Source organism: Gorilla gorilla, chromosome 7, assembly GCF_029281585.2.
Source record: "Gorilla gorilla gorilla isolate KB3781 chromosome 7, NHGRI_mGorGor1-v2.1_pri, whole genome shotgun sequence".
NCBI lineage: Eukaryota > Metazoa > Chordata > Mammalia > Primates > Hominidae > Gorilla > Gorilla gorilla.
This window is the reverse complement of record NC_073231.2, coordinates 32,308,093-32,328,575: the sequence shown is the minus strand read 5'-3', so window position 1 is coordinate 32,328,575 and position 20,483 is coordinate 32,308,093. Positions and strand designations below refer to the sequence as shown.

Here is a 20,483-nt window from a genome sequence, read left to right as displayed (position 1 = left end):
CGAAGAATATAAACTAGAAAGCAGTAAAGACAAATATAATACAATATGCAAAACAGTAAGTATTTATTGATCATGTATTTTATGTCAGACTTGGTGGTAAGCCTAGAGGACAAAAAGGTGGCATTTATGGTCAACAATGATACATGAATGATTATGTAACATAATAAGGATTTGATGTAATGGAAGAAAAAAAGAATAGATTGGAAAGAAAAATCAAGACAGCAGTCTAAAATTGATGGATGATTCTAGGCACAGGAGGCACTTCAAGTCTGCTTTCTAAAAAAAAGTGAAAGTCTGATTAAAAATGAAATATTCAGGCCAGGTGTGGTGGCTGATGCCTGTGATCCCAGCACTTAGGAGGACCAGGCTGGCAGATCACCTGAGGTCAGGAGTTCGAGACCAGCCTGGCCAACATGGTGAAACCCCGTCTCTACTAAAAATACAAAAATCAGCCAGACGTGCCGTAATCCCAGCTACTCTGGAGGCTGAGGCAAGAGAATCGCTTGAACCAGGAGGCGGAGGTTGCAGTGACTCAAGATTGTGCCACTGCACTCCAGCCTGGGCAACAAGAGTGACACTCTGTTTAAAAAAATAATAATAATAATAAAAAAATTAGGTCTCCTCTACTAGTGGAGAGAATGATACAAATCTTTCATTTTGTTGACTACAATAAGCCAAGATTCTAATTTTTAAAAATAGGTATTGAAATTAACACTAATTTCTGAAAATGGCAAAAAATGTATACAGAAAAACTATATATATGCATGTGTGCACATATATCAACACTAAAAGAATACTCTATTTCTGTATCTATGGTTCTTTACAAGAGATACTCATCAAAATTACCCTGGTAGTTTTTTAAAATATCTTGCTAGGACCTTAAAGCAGACTTAATCAGAACCTCCTGAGGTGAAAATGTGACACGTTTTGGAGAAGTTACTCAGGTAATTCTAGCGCATTTAAGAAAAGAATCACTGCTCTATGTTCATTTCTAAATCTTGTAAACTATGCTCCTTTTTTTGGTAAACATAAGCATTTCATGCTCAATAGTTTTACATTTTAAATAAATTAACTATCATAGCCCAAAAAGAAATTGAAGCAAAGGTCAATTTAGAACCCACTGTTTGGAAAAATGTGGGCTCCCCCAGATGGAGTCCTCTCCTGTCACCGACAATCCTGTTCCTCATACGCTTGGGTGACAGCAAAGTGGATATTAAAACTGAACAGTATTCACCAATAAGCCAATAAACAAACCCAGAGACAACTTATCTACTATGGTTATGTACCATTATCTACTTTAGACTTGGATGTGCCTACTATACATTACTATTACAACTATGGACAGTGCTTTACATTTTTTAAATTGGAAAAGTTTAAAATAAACTTGTAAATAAAGGAAATCTGTATTAATGTTCAGATTTCTTGAACACTGCAAGGTCATGTACATAGTACTTGTTTTTAGTCAACCATACTGAGGTATAATTTAAATACGATAAAACCCACTAACTTTAAGTGTACAATGGATGAGAGCTGATAGATGTTTAGAGTTATGTAACCACCACCATGACCATGATAGAGAACAATGCCATACCCCGACCAGTTCTTTGTACTCCTTTGTAGGAAATTTCCTATTTCCACCCAACAAATCTGTCACAATACTTCTTTTTGAGACAGGTTCTTGCTGTGTCACCCAGGCTGAAGTGCAGTGGTATGATCACAGCTCACTGCAGCCTTGACCTTCCAGGCTCAAGGGATCCTTCCACCTCAGCCTTCCAAGTAGCTAAGACTTCAGGTGCACACCACAATGCCATGCTAATTTTTGTATTTTTTGTAGATGGGGTTTTGCTATGTTGCCCAGGCTGGTCTCGAACTCTTAGGCTCAAGTGACCTGCTGTCACAGCCTTCCAAAGGGTTGGGATTACAGGCATGAGCCATTGCGCATGGCCAGTCAAAATACTTCTTAATCTGACTTTTGGAAATTAAAAGTCAACACACCCACCCATTGTCTAAGAACTTTCATACATCTTTATCCCACAAATTTCATACTACAAATGACTTTCTACAAATTCAAAAAAACTTAGAGAATATAAAACCCTTAAGCAATAAATACAGTCTTTAAAGAAAGTAGTGTTTTTGACCTTGCTAGGTATGGCAAATTCTCCCTCCCTCAAATGGATATTGAAAACTTACAAAGAGGAAAAACACCTTTTTCGTTCTTATTTCAGGTTCAATTTGAATCAAGCAACAATGGCTTCTTACTAAGTATAAACACCTAATTTTTAAGAAACATGTTTTTAAAAATGTACCTGTTCTATTCGGTGTCTTGTCTGTAGGAAAGGGTCATATCTGGCACGGATAGCTCTCATGGAGGTTGGCTAGAAGAGAAAAATATTGTTATGCCCACATTGAATTAAAACTAAAAAGTAGTTTCAAAAGGACTGTATTTTAAAAAAAAACTCTCCATGGTTCTGAACACTGAAAACGTGGCTTGTACCCCCATTAATTTTTCTCAGTCTTGTCAGGGTTCAAAATAATGTCCTGAATCGCATCTGGCAGGTGTCCACTCACGCTGTCATAAACACCTCAACAGCAGGGTGTCTCCTTGGATCACATCTGTCTTTTGTATAAACACTTCTGGAATCCCAGGGTCACCAAAGTGTTCTGCTCACAGACACAGATGTGCATACATATACCAGAATCATATAATAAAGTAACTTTTAAGTAAGCTTCTAAAATACCACACAGTTTGTAATGGCTACCATCATACAATGGAATACTCTACAGCCACGAAACAATGTACTGACATAAAATGTTCACTAAGATATTGTAAAATAAAAGGCAAAGTGAAAGAGGACTCTGATATGCTACCTTATATGGAATCAGTCGAATAAAGAATATGTCCAGGTTGAGCATCCCTAATCCAAAAATCAAAAATGCTCCAAATCTCAAAATTTTTTGAGTGCCAACATGATGCCATAACTGGAAAATTCCACACATAAGTACTTAACACAAACTTTGTTTCACGCACAAAATTATTAAAAATATTGTATAAAATTAATTCAGGCTAGGTGTATCAGGTGTACATAAACCCAAAATGAATCTCATGTTCAGATTCGGGTTCCACTCTCAAGATTTCTCACTATGTATATGCAAATATTCCAAAATCCAGAAAAATCCAAAATCCGAAACACTTCTAGTCCCAGGCATTTCACATAAGGGATAGGCAACCTGTGTATGCTGTGTTCCCTAAAATATCCCTGAAGGATGGGGAGGAAATAACAAACAACACTAACTGGTAGGGGGAGGAGTAAAAAAGAGCGGCTAGGGGATAGGAATGAGAGGAAGCCTTTTCACGAAATCATTCCTCTTGTATTTTAAAAAATTTGAACCCTAGAAAACAAGAAAAAAAAAATGAAAATAGATATGAGAAAAAAGTCACAAGCTTTCCTGGCTTCTGAGGTGTTCTGAGGAGGGTGACTCCTTCAAAAGCCCCTCACTGGCCTTCTGCCTTCTTTCTGGTCTCCACTCTAACCCTTTCTCTACATGGCCATCAAAATGATCTTTCAAAAAACCTAAATCGGATTGTATCATTCCCCTGCCTTAAATCCTAATAGCTTCTCATGACTCCTACACTAAAATGGAAACTCCTTACCTTTGCTTACAAACCCCAGCTCATTTGCACTCCCAGCCTCATGCTTCCCTCATCCCCTGCACTGCACAACACCCCCATGTCTTTCCTTCCTTGGGCCTCATTCTAGTGACTTCTCTGCTAGGAATGCCCCTTTCACATATTCTTAGGACTAGGTCCTTCTTGTCATTCAGACTCAACTTCAGTCTCACTTCACAGAATCCCTTCCTAACGACCACAGCTAAACCATCTCAGCTGCCATCACCTTACTTGATTTTACATCTCTGCTTAGCATTTTTTGAGTGCCTGATACTTTTTTTTGTTTCTTTACTGTCTACCTTCCATTATTAAAATATAAATTCCAGGCTGGGTACAGTGGCTAACGCCTGTAATCCCAGCATTTTGGGAAGCCGAGGCAGGCGGATCACTTAAGGTCAGCAGTTCGAGACCAGGCTGGCCAACATGATGAAACCCTGTCTCTACTAAAAATACAAAAATTAGCTGGGCGTGGTGGTGCTTGCCTGTAGTCCCAGCTACTCGGGAGGCTGAGGCAGGAGAATCACTTGAACCCAGGAGGTGGAGGTTGCGGTGAAGGAGATCGTGCCACTGCACTCTAGCCTGGGTAACAGAGTGAGAATCCATCTCAAAAAAAAAAAAAAAGAAAAAAAAATGTAAATTCCGGAAGACAATGGGACCCTGTCCATTTTCCACTGCTAAAGTGACAGTACAATGTAGTGGTAAGCAGCACAGACTTCGAAACTCGGTTGTCACTTACTAATAGTGTGTCTTTGGGCCAGCTGTTTAAGCCTGCTATGCCCTAGTTTCCTGATTGGCAAACTGGGATCATGATAGTGTCTATCTTCAAAACACTGCAATAAGGTTTACAGTTGTAAAGCACTTAGAACAGCATTTGGGATAAGAAGTAAGTATTATTTATGCTTATGTAAGTATTTCTCTAGTGGCTAGAACAATATAGGGCACTAGTAGACACTGGCAAATATTTGGTCAATGAACAGCTTTTAAAATCAGAAAAAAACAAAAACAAAAACAAAAAATTGTCAGAAAGCCAGTACTGGTAAAACCATACTACAGGTAAAGCATGATGCAACATTTCATCAGGACAGCCTCAAAGTTACTGTACCTCATAGCCAGTGTAAGACTGGGTGGAATACTCAAAATCAGAATCAGGTCCACCAGGGCAGTATCTGCCAGTACAACAAAAGAACAAGAATGTCAGATGCAAAACTGAGTTCAATCAGCTAGTTCCAAGCATCTACCATCTCCAAAGAATCCTGATAACAAACGAGCTTCCTTTTCAAATCCTAACAGAAGAATCTACCTTTGCAGTATCTGTAAATAATGTATTTTCTACCAAGAAGTAAATAAGATAAATATGTAAAGGGACACTACTACACCCATTTTCAAAATACTGCAGTTGTGATTATTTCAGAGGTTTAAGCTTTTAGGGGCAAATAACAGAAATGAAGTTTTCCTAAGTTTGAATCAATACTCAGTGTTCTCTTGGGAACCACACTCAAGAAAATCTTTCCCCCCTTTTATCTTCCTACCCAGAATCATGCAAACTCTTCCGCTAATTCTTTCAAATAGGTGAGTTTGAGAAATCTAAAGGTTACGTATAAGGATAATTTTTTATTTTGATATGTTTCTGATCCAAATTCATTTTAAATTTCTGACGTGGAATTTAGGCAGCTCATATCCCCATGTTTCATTTATGAGTTTAACAGAATGTGCTGTTTTGAGTTGCATATCCCAATGTCTACTGTTGTGAGTTCCATAACCTACATTTTTAAAATTGTATATTGCAATAAATTAAAATATTCATATGTTCCAATTTTATTTATTTATTTTGACATGGAGTCTCACTCTGTTGCCCAGGCTGGAGTGCAGTGGCGTGATCTCGGCTCACTGCAACCTCCACCTCCCAGGTTTAAACGATTCTCCTGCCTCAGCCTCCTAAGTAGCTGGGACTAGAAGCGCATGCCACCACGCTCGGCTAATTTTTGTATTTTTAGTAGAGACGGAGTCTCACAGTGCTGGCCAGGCTCGTCTTAACTCCTGACCTCAGGTGATCCACCTGCCTCAGCCTCCCAAAATGCTGGGATTATAGGCGTGAGCCACTTTGCCTGGCCTTATATATTCCAATTTTAAAGCACTAAAATATCTACCAATGGTTGCTTGTTTGAAAGGAGTAATCTATAAATCTATTAAGCTGAAGTTTTAAACATTACCAGGATGTACTGACTAAGGGCTAGAGGGGGCATATTTAGTTTAATTAAAACACACATACAATTTAATAAAATCACCATACTTACACACATATATTTCCTGTAAAACTGATGTGTGGACATCTGTGGGGTTTGCACATCACAGCCACAACAGCAATCTATAAAAGAAAGATGAATAAAAAAGCTATTATAGGATAATTAATATAAAACTCCACAGAGTGCTTATCCCTCGGAAGGAAGGAGAGGAATGCAACCAGAGAGTGGCAAAAAGGGGCTTCAAAGGTATTGACGAGGCTGTATTTCTTAAGCTGGGCAATGGGTACAAGAGTGATCTCTGTTCAATATTAATCATCTTTAAATTGTCAGTATGTAATATATATGTGAAGTTATATTCCATTTTACAATAAATTAAGTACAAAATAATAAATTAACTGTTAAAGCCACAGTGATTCTTAGTCTTTCTCTCTCTGATTGTCTTAGTAAACAGCCTGTAAGAAAAAAATTTCTTTAAGCAATTCTATGAAATTATATATAAACCTAACCTTTGTGACTCAAACGCCTCATGAACACACTGGATCTCAATATTTGCAGCAGGTACTATTAAACTAGCAGCTTCATGTTTCAGGGTCTGGGTGTAAATAACCTCAGAGGGGTCTGACAGAGCCTCAGTGAGGTGAGGACAGGAGGCAGTGGCAGAGACGCAAGATGGGTTACATCCAGGGCACTTGGTCAAATCTGGCCATTTATGAAAGTGAAAGCAAGCCAGGCTTCTTACTATCAGAGAAGTAGCTATAAACATGGAAAGAGAGAGAAGCAGAATGAACTCTGTGGGCTGCGTGGAATTAAAGGTATTGTGGCCAATCAGAGTGTTCAACATATGGTAGACTGATAAATAAATACAAATGGAAATGTGTTACATGTATGTGTGCATGTTATGTATGCAGCTATACATATATATGTCCTCGCTTGGTCCACTAAGAGAGTCTGGCAGCAGCAACACCCTAACAGCAGTAAGCACACCTAGGACTCAGGTCTTAGTATCTAAATATCCTTCTCCAACTAAAAGAAACCAGGGCTCCTTGGGGAAATGGCTGATTCCAGGGCTGGAGCAAAGAAAGTCTAGGATAAGCCTGGAACATTTTCCTTTTTTTTCCTTTTTGAGACAGAGTCTCACTCTGTTGCCCAGGCTGGAGTGCAATGGCGTGATCTTGGCTCACTGCAACCTCCACCTCCTGGGTTCAAGCAATTCTCCTGCCTCAGCCTCCCAAGTAGCTGGGATTACAGGCATGTGCCACCATGCCTGGCTAATTTTTTGTATTTTTTTTTTTTAGTAGAGACGGGGTTTTGCCATGTTGGCCAGGCTGATCTCAAACTCCTGACCTCAGGTGATCCACCCACCTCGTCCTTCCAAAGTGCTGGGATTACAGGCGTGAGCCACCATGTCTGACCAAGCCTGGAACATTTTATTGTGCTAGAAAGCTAGAAACTGCTCAAAGAATGATAAGGACATTTAAAAAAGACATAGAAATCAGCTTGAAAAGGCTCCCACTGGTCAAGTCCACAATAATTTGTGCATCAAAATAAATAGTAACAGATGACAACCCACCAAATAGGAAACCATTAATTCCTTCACACAAATAAAGGAGTGAACTGGGTATGTGATGAGAAACAGGATATCCACCTAGTTTCTCAGTATTTCTCCATACAACACTTCTTAATACAAAGTGGAAAAAAATAACTTGACAGAGCGTAAGTCTGGTGGACAGCACCTTGATCAAAATGAGGAACATCAGTGATAGGAAAGCCAAACCTACGCACCACTGGATGGGAGATGACGAGAAGAATGTAGTGCCACTTCTATGATGCACGGGCCGAAGACGCGTAACCTGAATCTCATGATGAGAAAACAGCTGATGAACCCACATTGAGGGACGTGCTACAAAATAACTTGCCAGAAATCTTCAAAAGTGTTAAGATAACGGAGTCCAAAAAAGACAAAGGAAATGTCCAGACTAAAGAGATATGACAATTAAATGCAACAGGTGATTCTGAACTAGGTTCTGTGGGACGTTATTGAAACGGCTGGTGAAACTTAAGTGAGGTCTGAGGCTTAGATGACAGTAATGTATCCAAGTTAACAACCATGGTGTTTCAAGAACACAAACACGAACTCAAATACAAACTCAAAATGGGTTATGGACCTAATTGTCTATATTTAAAAGTTGTGCTCTGAGAAAGACAATGAAAAGACAAGCCACAGACTAGGAGAAAATATCTGCATAATTGGTACCTGATAAACCATTTCCAGCTAAGATATACAAAGAACTCTTAAAACCTAGTAAGAAAACACCCAATTAAGAACAGGGCAAAAGATGTGAATAGATATCTCACTAAAGAAGATATACAGTGGCAAATAAGTATACGGAAAGATGCTCAACATCATGTCATTAGGGAATTACAAACTAAACAACAAGGAGATACCACTGTTCAACTATGAGAATGGCTAAAATCCAAAACACTGGCTGGGCACCATAGCTCACGCCTATAATCACAGCACTTTGGGAGACCAAGCTGGGAGGATCCCTTGAGCCTAGGAGCTCAAGACCATCCTAGGTAACATGGTGAAACCCTGTCTCTACAAAAAACACAAAAATTAGCTGGTGTGGTGGTGCATGCCTGTTGTCCCAGTTACTTGGGAGGCTGAGGTGGGAGGATAGCTTGAACCTGGGAGGTTGCTGCAGTGAGCTGTGATCATGCCACCACACTCTAGCCTCAGTGACAGGACAAAACCCTGTCTTAAAATAAATAAATTAATTAAATAAAATCCAAAACACTGACATCTCCAAGTGTTAGCAAGGATGTGGAGCATCAGAGTGCTCACTCACTGCTGGTGGGAATGCAAAATGGTGCAGCCACGCTGGAAGAGTTTGCAGTTTTTTACAAAGTGAAACATAGTCTTACTATATGATCTACCAGTTGCACTTCTTGACAGTTACTCAAGTAAGCTGAAAATGTAGGTGGACACAAAAACCTTCACACAGCTTCGTTTAAAACTGCCAAAAATTGGAAGCAACCAAGATGTCCTTCAATAGGTGAATGAATAAGCAAATAGTGGTACATCCGTACAATGGATTATCATTCAGCAATTAAAAAAAAAGAATGAGCTGCCAAGTCACAAAAAGACATGGCAGACTTCAATGCATATTGCTAAGTGGAAAGGCTGTATGATTCCAATTACTGTACATGACACTCTGGAAAAAGCAAACTTTATTAAAGACAATAAAACAATCAGTGGTAGTCAGGTTACGTCTAGAACATGCAGAGGGAAAGGGACAAATAGGAGCTGTTTTGTTTGTTTGTTTGTTTGTTTTTTTGAGACAGGATCTCGCTCTGTCACCCAGGCTGGAGTGCAATGGCATTATCTTGGCTCAACGCAACCTCTGCCTCCTGGGTTCAAACTATTCTCCTGCCTCAGCCTCCCAAGTAGCTGGGATTACAGGTGCCTGCCACCACGCCTGGCTAATTTTTGTATTTTTAGTAGAGACGGGGTTTCACCATGTTGGCCAGGCTGGTCTCAAACTCCTGGCTTCAGCTGATCTGCCTGCCTCAGCCTCCCAAAGTGCTAGGATTACAGGCATAAGCCACTGCGCCCGGCCACAAATAGGAGATTTTAGGGCAATGAAACTATTTCATACGACACAGTAATAGTGGATACATGACATTATGCATTGGCAAAACCTATAGAATGTAGAACACAGAGTGTATTCTAATGTATCTACAGGCTTTGGTTAATAATAATGCAGCAATATTGGTTCATCAATTCTAACAAATGTACCAAACAATGCAAGATATTAATAATAGGGAAACTGGGGTAGGGGTGAAGGTGCTAGAGGAAGTGTATAAATTTTTTTTCTCTGTAAACCTAAAACTACTGTATAAAATAAACAAAGCACCATCAGAAAAACAGCAAGAATAAAAGCATGGAGGTGAGAATGGCAGTAGATAGGGAATGGCCACCAGCTGTGTGTTTCTGATACTTTCAATAGATCACTCTTGTGACACTGTTAAAGATGCATTTCATGTAGGTAGGACAAAATAGATGCGTAAGGAAATGACTGAAATAATCTAAACAAGAAATAATAAAGGCCAAAGCATTCTTACCAGTGGCAGTAGGAACGGAAAATGCATTTCACATTTTTTGGAAACTGAGTGCACGGTGGTACCATGAACTAACATGGACAGGAAAGGTCAATAAGCAAGTCTGGTATTAGTTTTGATTATGCTATACTTCAGGGAGGTTCTCAGGCAGTCAAAGGACAGATGCCTAACTGACAATCTGACAGGAGTCTGAAGCTCAGGGAATGGTTCATGCTGGGAGTCAGCATACATCAATACTAAAAATCATCAAATGAATGAGGTTACCAAAGAAAGCATGTAAAATACCAAACACAATGAGCCCAGGACAACAGGAAACATCAACTTTTAGAGGTAAGCACAATAAGGGTAGCCAAGAAAGGACAGAAATGATCAGAGACAGAGGAAGAAACAGAGAGGGTGGTATCACAGAAGCCTCAGTTTGCCAGTCAGGTGGAAAGGTTGCTAAGTTTCTGTCTTCTTTAATGGCAAGCCCACACATAATGCTTAACCCTAAAAAGTCAGCCAGGCACAGTGGCTCACGTCTGTAATCCCAGCACTTTGGGAGGCTGAGGCGGGCAGATCACCTGAGGTCAAGAGTTCGAGATCAGCCTGGCCAACATGGTGAAACCCTGTCTCTACTAAAAATACAAAAATTAGCTGGGCATTGTGGCACATGCCTGTAATCCCAGCTCCTTGGGAGGCTGAGGCCCAAGAATCGCTTGAACCTGGGAGGCAGAAGTTGCAGTGAGCCAAGATCGTGCCACTGCACTCCCGCCTGGGCAACAGAACAAGACTGTCTCAGATTAAAAAAAAAGAAAGTCAAGACGTATCTATTATGTAAAGAATGTTATTGTATTTATGGATATGGAAGTTAATGCTAAAGAAATTGGCTAAGAGTTAAAAATGGTTGCCCTAGGGTAGAAAAAGGGAGGTGAGGGGCATGGACTATTAGTTTTTCTTAACAAGTTTTTTTGTTTTTTGTTTTGAGATGGAGTGTCGCTTTTTTGCCCAGGCTGGAGTGTAGTGGCATGATCTCAGCTCACTGCAAGCTCCACCTCCCGGGTTCACACCATTCTCCTGCCTCAGCCTCCCGAGTAGCTGGGACTACAGGCCCCCGCCACAACGCCCGGCTAATTTTTTTTTTTTTTTTTTGGATTTTTAGTACAGACGGGCTTTCGTCGTGTTAGCCAGGATGGTCTTGACCTGACCTTGTGATCGGCCCACCTCGGCCTCCCAAAGTGCTGGGATTACAGGTGTGAGCCACCGTGCCTGGCTAACAAGCTTTTTACACTAGATACAAACAAACAAAACAAAACAAAAACACTTAAGTACAAAGAAGAGGATATGAGGTTTGGTGGTACATTGTATGTAAAAATTTTAGGGTTTAATTAGCCACAAACGTAAGGTGATCCAGGAGATATGGTCACTAAGTCAACACAAGCTGCCTGGAATATAATATCCCAATTCAAATAACAGAATGAACTTGTGGGATCACATTAGGAACAGAATTTTGTGCTGGGGACCATATGTTAAGAGGGTCTTAATTCTATCAATTTCTGTGCATGTATCTCACTCATCCTTTTTCATCCTAGAGTCTCCATCCTAACTCAAGTCCTTAACACTGCATACTGACATCATACCAAGAGCAGGTCTAAACTAGTCTTTTTGTCTCCAAACTAACCTGCATGTTGTATCCAAATTAATTTTCTGAAAATCTACTTTGTTCATATTACTACCTTTTTCAAAACTTTTGTTTCCTATTATCTAGCTGCTTTGCCAGACACTTAAGATTTTTACAAGCTGATCCCAAACTACCTATTCAACGCACAGTCCTACTCTCCTGAACTGTTAACGCCCTTCGGTCTGGCATACTCGCTATTCCCTGCGTGCACCACGCCCTTCCTGTCATTTCTACCTCTGTGCCTTAGCCCCTGTGTCCTTGCTCCCATGACACTTCGAGCCTGCTCTTCTTGGCTTATGGGTCAAGCAAGCTCTGTGCTTTCTACTGGGCCTTCCCCAGCCCCTTTTGCTGCAGGGACATCGCTGTCTTCTAGACTTCCACAGTGCTCATAATGACCATATATAGAACTACTTTGCACCATTAACTACCTTTCAAAAGTACCTTTCATAAGCATCAATTATATTGAAAGCTACCAGCTTAAGATGGCCAACATTTATCCTGTTGTGATTGTCACCAAGCCTAAATCTATATTTTTAAAGAGGTCAAAACATCATCTACTTCTTTAATCACAATTATATTTTTTTCTCTCTCTGCTCTCCTTGCATTCAGCACAGGTCTCCACTCCAGCACATATCCTAATACAGGGACTTCATTAGTTCAGAATCCCCAATCTCTACCTCACTACACGGGTGTTACATGGAGCAGGGACTTCTGCCAGAACAGATACCCAGTGTGTCGATACCTCATGAGTCGAATCACTCACCCCACTGGCAGTTCTGATGGGTTTCGCCTTTAACTTGGGAATCAAGACCTTGCGATACTGAGGAGGGACGGCAGCAATGATATCCACCAGGCGGGGCTGGGCGGAAAGGCCATATTTGGCAGCTGTCTTGGTTTTCACCCTGAAAGTAAAGCATCTCACATTATCAAGATTATGGTTATTTTAAGGACAAGCTACCAAGAGTATGATCTATAAACAACATCATTAACAACTGTCACTCTCCAATCCCTTCACCATGTGACAAGGATAGTTTTAAGATCTGTGACTATCAGGGAAATAGAAGAATAAAATTCACGAGTGAATGACTGCTTCCCACCCTTGAGTACCAGAAAGAAAACCAGAGGACTATGGAGGGAGAAGGGTCCCTGGATGATGACACAATATAGATCTAGTTCAGAATACTGCTGCAGCTTCAAAGGACTATTCTGACTCCACCTTTCTCAACCTCAGCACTACTGATGTTTGGGACCACACAGTTCTTTGCTGTGGCAGGTGGCCAGTGAATTGAGGGATGTTTAGCAGCATCCTTGGTCTCTACGTACTACCAGCCTTCTTCTTGTCTTCCTGTTGTAACACTCAAAAATGTCCCTAGACATTGCCAAATGTCCTGAGGAGGAAATCACCCCTGGTTGACAACTACTGTCTTAGACAAAACAATAACAATAAAAAAAAAAAATCAAGGATGGCTATGCAGAACCAAATAGGAAATAAAGTACATATTTTTGAAAGTTTAAAAAAAACTTTTACCAGCTTTTCTTTGTGCCTCCTAGCCAAACTCTAGCAGTCACCCTGTCTTCTAACTTTAATCCATCTAGAAATATCTGTGAAGTGCTCACATATCTATCAACAAATATTAACTGAGTACCTAACACGTACAAGAGGCTGCCTGAATACTTGCTATGTTCAAATGTGCAAGGCACAGTCCTTTCATTTTCTATGTTTACATGTTTGTAGACAGGCGTACCAAAAAAATTAATGTATAAATGATTAAAACATATGTCATAAAACACACACACATACCAACAATGAATGCTTCCAGAGTTCAGGGAGGAATGTGATGTGTGCTGGGGAGATATTCACGGAAATGAGCACAGAAGAAAGAGTAGGTCTCAGTCAGTAAAGACACAAAGATGACATCGAGGGCAGACAGGATGATTTATGTGCAGATGCAAAAACAGGAATGCATATATTTTAAGAAATACAAGCAGACTAACTTGACAGAAAGCAGAAGATTTTCAATGTAAAGGTACAGAGGTTTAAAAACTTGGAGAAGCAGGTTGAAGCCAGACTGAGAGACCTTCCAATAATAGGCTGGTGACATCTGAGGAGGGGCGAGTTTTAAGGACGATGGCAGCTTTAGCTTTAGATGTGCTAAATTAAAGAGAACAACAAATATATATAAGATGTAGAAATGTTCACTAGAAATTAAAGATTTGTATAATCAGGGGTATAACCAACAAAAAAGGAAGAAAAACTTCTAAAGACATGGTAGAAAAATCAGTAAAATACAATAACTTTATAGTCAAAAGAGGATATTTACTTATTAATTCCTGTAGCAAATATTTACTAAGCATGAGGATTCAAGGAAGGAGTAAAATATTGCAGCATCTCAAGTATCAGAGAAGAGAGTCTAAGAAAAGGTCATTCCTGTATGTGATGATTAGACGACCTGGGGTTGGGGAGAGAACCCTTTCATTAGGGAAGATCTACATAGAGTGAATATATATTATAGTTTGAAAAAAAAAATAGATGCAGAGATGAAAGACAACTCTTATTTGAGACTGTAGGAAAGTCCAAGCTGAAAATGATTATGGAGAGGAAGTGGATGAATGTGTCAAAGAGGTTCTACAGCAGGGGAGGGTTGGATTAGAGCAGGGGCCCCAAAGGGAGGGTTTTCCTGACAGAAAGCTGCTGCTTCAGCTGAGACAGTAGGGAAGGAAAGTAGGATGTGCAGCGATGCAGCACAGAAGAACATGGGCTCTGGAGACGGCTAACCTAATTCCAAATCCCAGCTCTGCCAATTACTAGTTACTTACCCCTGGACAAATTATTTAACTGCTCTCTGGCTCAGATTACCCACCTGTCAAGTGTGGCTGGTATCAGTACCTATCTCACAGAATTTTGAGGGGATTAACTGAGCTAATACATACAATGCACTAGCAACAGTGTCTGGAATACAGTAAGTGCCCAATAAATGTTAGAAGCTATTAGTATTCTTAAGCTGAGACAATTTTGCCATCAAGAAATGAATGACAGCCGGGTGCGGTGACTCACGCCTGTAATCCCAGCACTTTGGGAGGCCAAGGTGGGCAGATCATGAGGTCAGGAGATCGAGACCGTCCTGGCTAACATGGTGAAACCCCGTCTCTACTAAAAATACAAAAAATTAGCCAGGCGTGGTGGCAGGCGCCTGTAGTCCCAGCTACTCAGGAGGCTGAGGCAGGAGAATGGCGTTAACCCAGGAGGCGGAGCTTGCAGAAAAAAAAAGAAATGAATGACAAGGCAAGACAGAAAGCTAAAATTCTCAACTAAAATAAAACTTGAGCTGGAAAACAAGTAGTACTAGATAATTTCATAAAAGAGATCTGCTACCTAAGAACAAGCTTGCTCTCTCTTTATATCCACTTACTTATTTAGATCGATGTCTTTCCCCTGCTCGTGGGCTTCAATCAGTTGTTTAATAACATCTCCTATAGTCAGCATCATCAGCTCAGCAGGGCTGAGATCTCCTGGAAAGTTAATATTCAACAATGTCAAAAATCGTATCATTCAATCAAGATTTTAAAATCTGATTTAGTAGCAGTTTTCCATCCGAAACCATACAAATATGCCAAATGAATAGCTCAAGTTCAGAAGATGCTAAATCTCTACTGTTTACAATTTGATCACATATTTTGTATCTTTAAAACAAACGTGGCTTTACATATATATGGGAAAAGCTCCCTTTAGAAGCACATACTCTATGAGATTATTAAAAATAAATACAGGAAAGGATACAGGAGTAGAAACAATGTGAGGAGAAAGAACTTAATCACACAGGAAAGGACCAAAGTAATTCTCTTCCCTTTATCTCCAGAGGTGTAATTACTAATATTTGCATAATATTTTAGAGTTCATAAAGAACATTTAGATGCATGAATTCAGGTAATTCTCAGAACAGAGGTAGACAGAACAAGAATATGTGCCTATTACATGAAGATGCTATCAAGGAGTAAAGTTGAAACTCAAACCCAGGTATCTGCCTAAGAATCTTAATGCATTTCTAAAATATTGTCTGTCCACCATCATGAACTTCTGGCAACTGGGGCTCTCGGTCTCATCCAAAGGCAACAGCAGAAGCTGACAGGTTCTTGTATGACCCCATCCACTCAAGCACAGTTCAAGGATTGGTTCAAGGATGAGCATATCTCTAAGCCAGGCCAATCTGAGCTCTTTTCTTCAAGGTAAAAAATGCCAGTCTTTTTCCAGGGACAAAAGCTGTGGGATATCAGCTTGGAAGCTGTCGGCAAGCAAGCTTCTCGCCTGTAGAGCAGTGGTTCCCAACCTTTTTGATAAAAGGGACTGGTTTTGTGGAAGATGATTTTTCCACAGACCAGGGGAGCAGGGTGGTTTTAGGATGATTCAAGTGCATTACATTTATTGTGCACTTTATTTTTATTATTATTACAGCATTGTTATATGTAATGAAATAATTATACAATTCACCATAACGAATTCTATTCCCATAGAATCAGTGGGAACCCTGAGCTTGTTTTCCTGCAACTAGACACTCCCATCTGGGGGTGATGGGAGACAGTGACAGATCATCAGGCATTAGATTCTCATAAGGAGCACACAACCTAGACCCACCACATGCACGGTTCACAACAGGGTTCAGGCTCCTTTGAGAATCTAATGCCACTGCTGATGTGACAGGAGGCAGAGCTTAGGCAGTAACATGAGTGATGGGAAGTGGCTGCAAATACTGATGAAGCTTCACTTGCCCGCCTGCTGCTCACCTTCTTCTGTGTGGCTCAGCTCCTAATAGGCCATGAACTGGTACTGGTCCGTGGCCCAGGGGGCTGAGGACTCACACTGCAGAGAAAGCTAAAATATAATGAAAGCGCGGATGGAAGGCCCTGGCAGTTATGGAGCCCTCACATTTACTTTATCTCATTTGAACCCTTACAGTAACACGGAGGGTAGGTACTGTTATCCCATTTTACAGATGTGAAAAATGAGGCTAAGGCAAGTTAACAAGCTATCGTAAACAGCAGAGCCAAGACTCAAATCCAGCTCTTTTCACCACAACTTCCATGCTTTTTTCACTGTAACACACTGCATCTAATTTAATGAGGCAAGGCTAACATATACACAACAATTTTTGAGAGAAATAAAGTCCATCTATACTCAAAGGCTAAATGCTTTCCAAACCATGTAACTCAGCACTTCCAGAGTTCTACAAAGGTGCCTCAGGGGCCATGCAACAGAGGTAGGACTGGTGGTGGTCATGGCAGAGGAAGGGAGAAGGGAAGAGGAAAATAAGGCATAGGGGAGAAAAAGGAGGGGGTCTCTTTGTTTCCACCACAGCAGCTCTGCTTTCAGCTGTTTATGTATTGAGGCTCTGTGTAAGAATTTATTTGGAGGGTAAAAGGGGATCAGCTGTTAAGAAGAGATAAGATTTGGAAACCACTTGTATAGCTCTTGAGTGTATCAAGAACTGGAAGAGTAAATGAGTAGGAAAAGGCTTCATGAAGGAAATGGCACAGGGATCTTTAAAGATAGGGCAAGATTTGGACATGCAAAACAGAAGGCAATCCGGAAGAAATAATGTCAGGCAGAGGAATTACCTATCTTTGTGTGAAACAGCACAGCCTAACTAAAATCCAGCTTTCTAACAGGGTTTAATAAAGAACAGATTACAGGGGACCCTGGCCACTAGGCAAAGGCATTGAAATGGAATGCAATAGACAGTGAAGAATTGCATATTCTCAACTTTGGAAATAAAAAGATGAAAGTAACATTTAAGGAAGGTAAGAATATTATCGGTACAAAGAATGATTCAGAAAGTGAAAAAGAATACATATAATATGGATACTACTCAAATGGCTCTTGAAAGGCAACATTGTTTTAAAAAACCCACAAAATCTAAGACAGGATCCAGTCCCAATGCCTATTGGCTGTGTGGTAACGGAAAAGATCGACAATTTTTTTTCTTTCTCTTTTTTTTTTTGAGACAGAGTCTTGCTCGGTCACCCAGGCTGGAGTGCAGTGGTGCGATCTCGGCTCACTGCAACCTCCACCTCCCAGGTTCAAGTGATTCTCCTGCCTCTGCCTCAGCCTCAGCCTCAGCCTCCCAAGTAGCTGGGATTAGATTACAGGCACCTGCCACCACGCCCGGCTAATTTTTGTGTTTTTAGTAGAGACAGGGTTTCACCATGTTGGTCAGGCTGGTCTCCACTTCCTGACCTCAAGTGATCCACCCGCCTTGGCCTCCCAAAGTGCTGGGATTACCGGCATGAGCCACCGCGCCTGGCCAAGATCAACAACTTTTGAGTGCCCATTTCCTTGTCTGTAAAATTGGGGTAATACATCCAAATTTCACAAAACCATTCTAAGACTCAAATAAATAATGTATATGAAAGCTAAAATACCATTCAAATATTAGTTAGTGATGAAGGTGGGTTAGGAGGTTGGCGGCCAGAATGAAGAGGAATAAACTATATCAAGAAGTAATTTCTAAGTAAGAATCAACATGACTTGGTGACAGAAGCAGCTAAAAGAATCCTGATAGATTGAGAAGGAGCAAGTTAGAGTGAGATAACAAATTAATTTAGGGCATGCAAATATGACAAGACTTAATCTAAGGTAACTTGGACACTTAGAATTGTTGCTTGGAAGAAAGAAAAATAACAGTTAATGTCAAGAAGCATAGTGATTAACGATGTATTTATTTTTCATTTTATGTTTTCTGAGGTCACAGATACAGCCTGACCAGCCAGCTCCATATCTAAGTATAATTTTGGTCTGGGAAAGTTACTTAACTCTTTGAATCTCAGCTTCTTCATCTGTAAAATGGAAATGATACCGACTTCAAAACACAAGCTCAATAAATGGTAGCTATTATTCTGACAACAATTGCCATGATTAGACCAGCTGGTCAAATGAAATAGGAACAGAACCTGTGAGACATAGAAATAGGAACAGAACCTGCGAGAGAATATTTCAAATTTGAACCCGTCCTGTTGAAAAACCAAAGGTGGAATTGTTCATTGCTAACTCATGATGTAATAAAAATGGGAATAATTGCATGCACAACTCTTACACTGAATCCAAGGATAATTAAGGTTTTTTTCATATCTTAAAATAAGGCTTTAAAAGAAACTCTCAAACTAACACGTCAAATGTGTCGTGAAACAAATCTTAAATGAAAAGTCCTACAACCCGTTAAATCGACGTTAACTCCTCGGAGGGCATATCTTGGAATAAAGGTTTCCCTGCCATTCAAACAAGACACCACGAGACTGCCAAAGAGGAAGAGAGGAAGAGTAGGGTGCTTCAAAAAGCAAAACAGGAAAAACGAGAAGGCTCGGGGACCAGAATGGACAGACTGACCCTAGGTGGCGGGGCGACTGGACTGGGTAGCGGATTCTCGCGGTAAAAGTTCGGTTCAGCATTTGATTGCCTGGGCGTTCGCCCCTTTCGGACCACCCCTTTCCCCCATCTCCTTCCCCTTTCGCACCTTTCCGCTTCTGCCTCATTTCTGCGCCGCCGTAGCAGAGCCACCAGGGATAAAAATGCAGCCACAAACTCAGACCACGGGGAAAGCTGACAGCCACAAAACAATCCCGCCTGTCGTAAAATGTCGGTCAATGTATCGTAAAGCTCTTCCCGGAAGCCGACGTGCACAAAGCCACGCCCCGCCCCTTGTTGCAACTAGCGGAGTAGCAGGCGGCCCGTGAGGCCTCTAGGCTGCGATCCTGCCCCGGGTCTCAGGGATGGAGGATGGGAACGTCTGAACAGAGTGGCATCTTGGGGTTAGAAAGCTCGACCTGGTCAGTACAGCTATGGGACAGAGTTCCTGGATGGAGGCTGCGCCAGGAAGCCTAAGTGAAAGGGTGGAAGTGGATGGTCTCTCATGGGGGGGGTGGGGGGTGGGGGGGAGCCCAGGGTCGTCACATCCGGGGAGGGTGGGTAGGAACGCGAATGGGCGAGACCACGGAGGAGGAACCCTCCCATGTTGTGGAAACTAACTGAGGGCCTGGAAGAGACCAGGCGGGAATCGAGTAAGAATCCGAGGTGCAGGCTTTGGGACCAGGTGGTCACCTTGGTCTTAGATGAATGGCACATATGATCGGTAACCATCGTGAAAGCTGTGGATGTCTCTTGTGGAAGGAAAATAACATCTCGGGACCCTAAACTCTGCCAAAGAAAAAAGTTAAGCTTAGGGCCAGGTGCAGTGGCTCACACATGTAATACTAGCACTATGCCCATCTCAGGAGGCCAAGGCCAGCAGATCATCTGAGGTCAGGCATTCAAGACCACCCTGGTCAACATGGTGAAACCCTGTCTCTACTAAAAATACAAAAATTAGCCAGGCGTGGTGGTGCACGCCTGTAATCCCAGCTACTTGGGAGGCTAAGGCAGGAGAATCTCTTGAACCCGGAAGTGGAGGTTGCAGTGAGTGGAGATCATGCTCTGTTGTCCAGTGCACTCCAGCCTGGACGACAGAGCGAGACCCTGTCTCAACAACAACAACAACAACAAAAAGTTAAGCTTGTGAACTGAGTCACGCAAAAACTGCCTTCCTTCTGTTCCTAAACAGCTGCAAAGACAGAAGCCCACATATCTCCCTAGGTGGCCTCCCAGAGGAGTTGCTCACAGGGAAATTCCTTGTGAGTGGCAGAGTCTTTACCTTACAACACTTCTGTTGAATTCCACCCTGACCATGCAAATTTACAGTAGGTAGGGGACAAGGACAAGACTAGAAATCACCCTTCAGTCCACCCCAAGAAAAATGCATATTTGACT

At 41.2% G+C, this 20,483-nt stretch overlaps 2 protein-coding genes across 5 annotated transcripts in view; one reads left to right on the top strand and one right to left on the bottom strand.

The window, feature by feature from the left end:
* Positions 1-19,389, bottom strand: part of ELP3 (elongator acetyltransferase complex subunit 3) — a 97,794-nt gene extending 78,405 nt beyond the window's left edge. Inside the window, exons 1-6 of one of the 2 annotated variants that reach the window (XM_019032525.4) lie at positions 19,195-19,389; positions 15,103-15,202; positions 12,456-12,594; positions 5,962-6,032; positions 4,770-4,833; positions 2,307-2,375 (exon numbers count right to left, since the gene is read on the bottom strand). In XM_019032525.4, coding sequence (XP_018888070.1) covers positions 2,307-2,375; positions 4,770-4,833; positions 5,962-6,032; positions 12,456-12,594; positions 15,103-15,202; positions 19,195-19,213 — 462 coding nt within the window. In that variant the 5' untranslated portion in view covers positions 19,214-19,389. The remainder of the gene's footprint in view (positions 1-2,306; positions 2,376-4,769; positions 4,834-5,961; positions 6,033-12,455; positions 12,595-15,102; positions 15,203-19,194) is intronic. The other variant, XM_019032528.4, reaches the window with a different exon arrangement.
* The window catches only part of NUGGC (nuclear GTPase, germinal center associated), a 68,900-nt gene continuing 67,791 nt past the window's right edge, over positions 19,375-20,483 (top strand). For all 3 annotated transcript variants that reach the window (XM_063709162.1, XM_004046833.5, XM_063709161.1), the window contains exon 1: positions 19,375-19,507. The gene's annotated coding sequence lies outside the window, so the exon portion shown is untranslated. The remainder of the gene's footprint in view (positions 19,508-20,483) is intronic.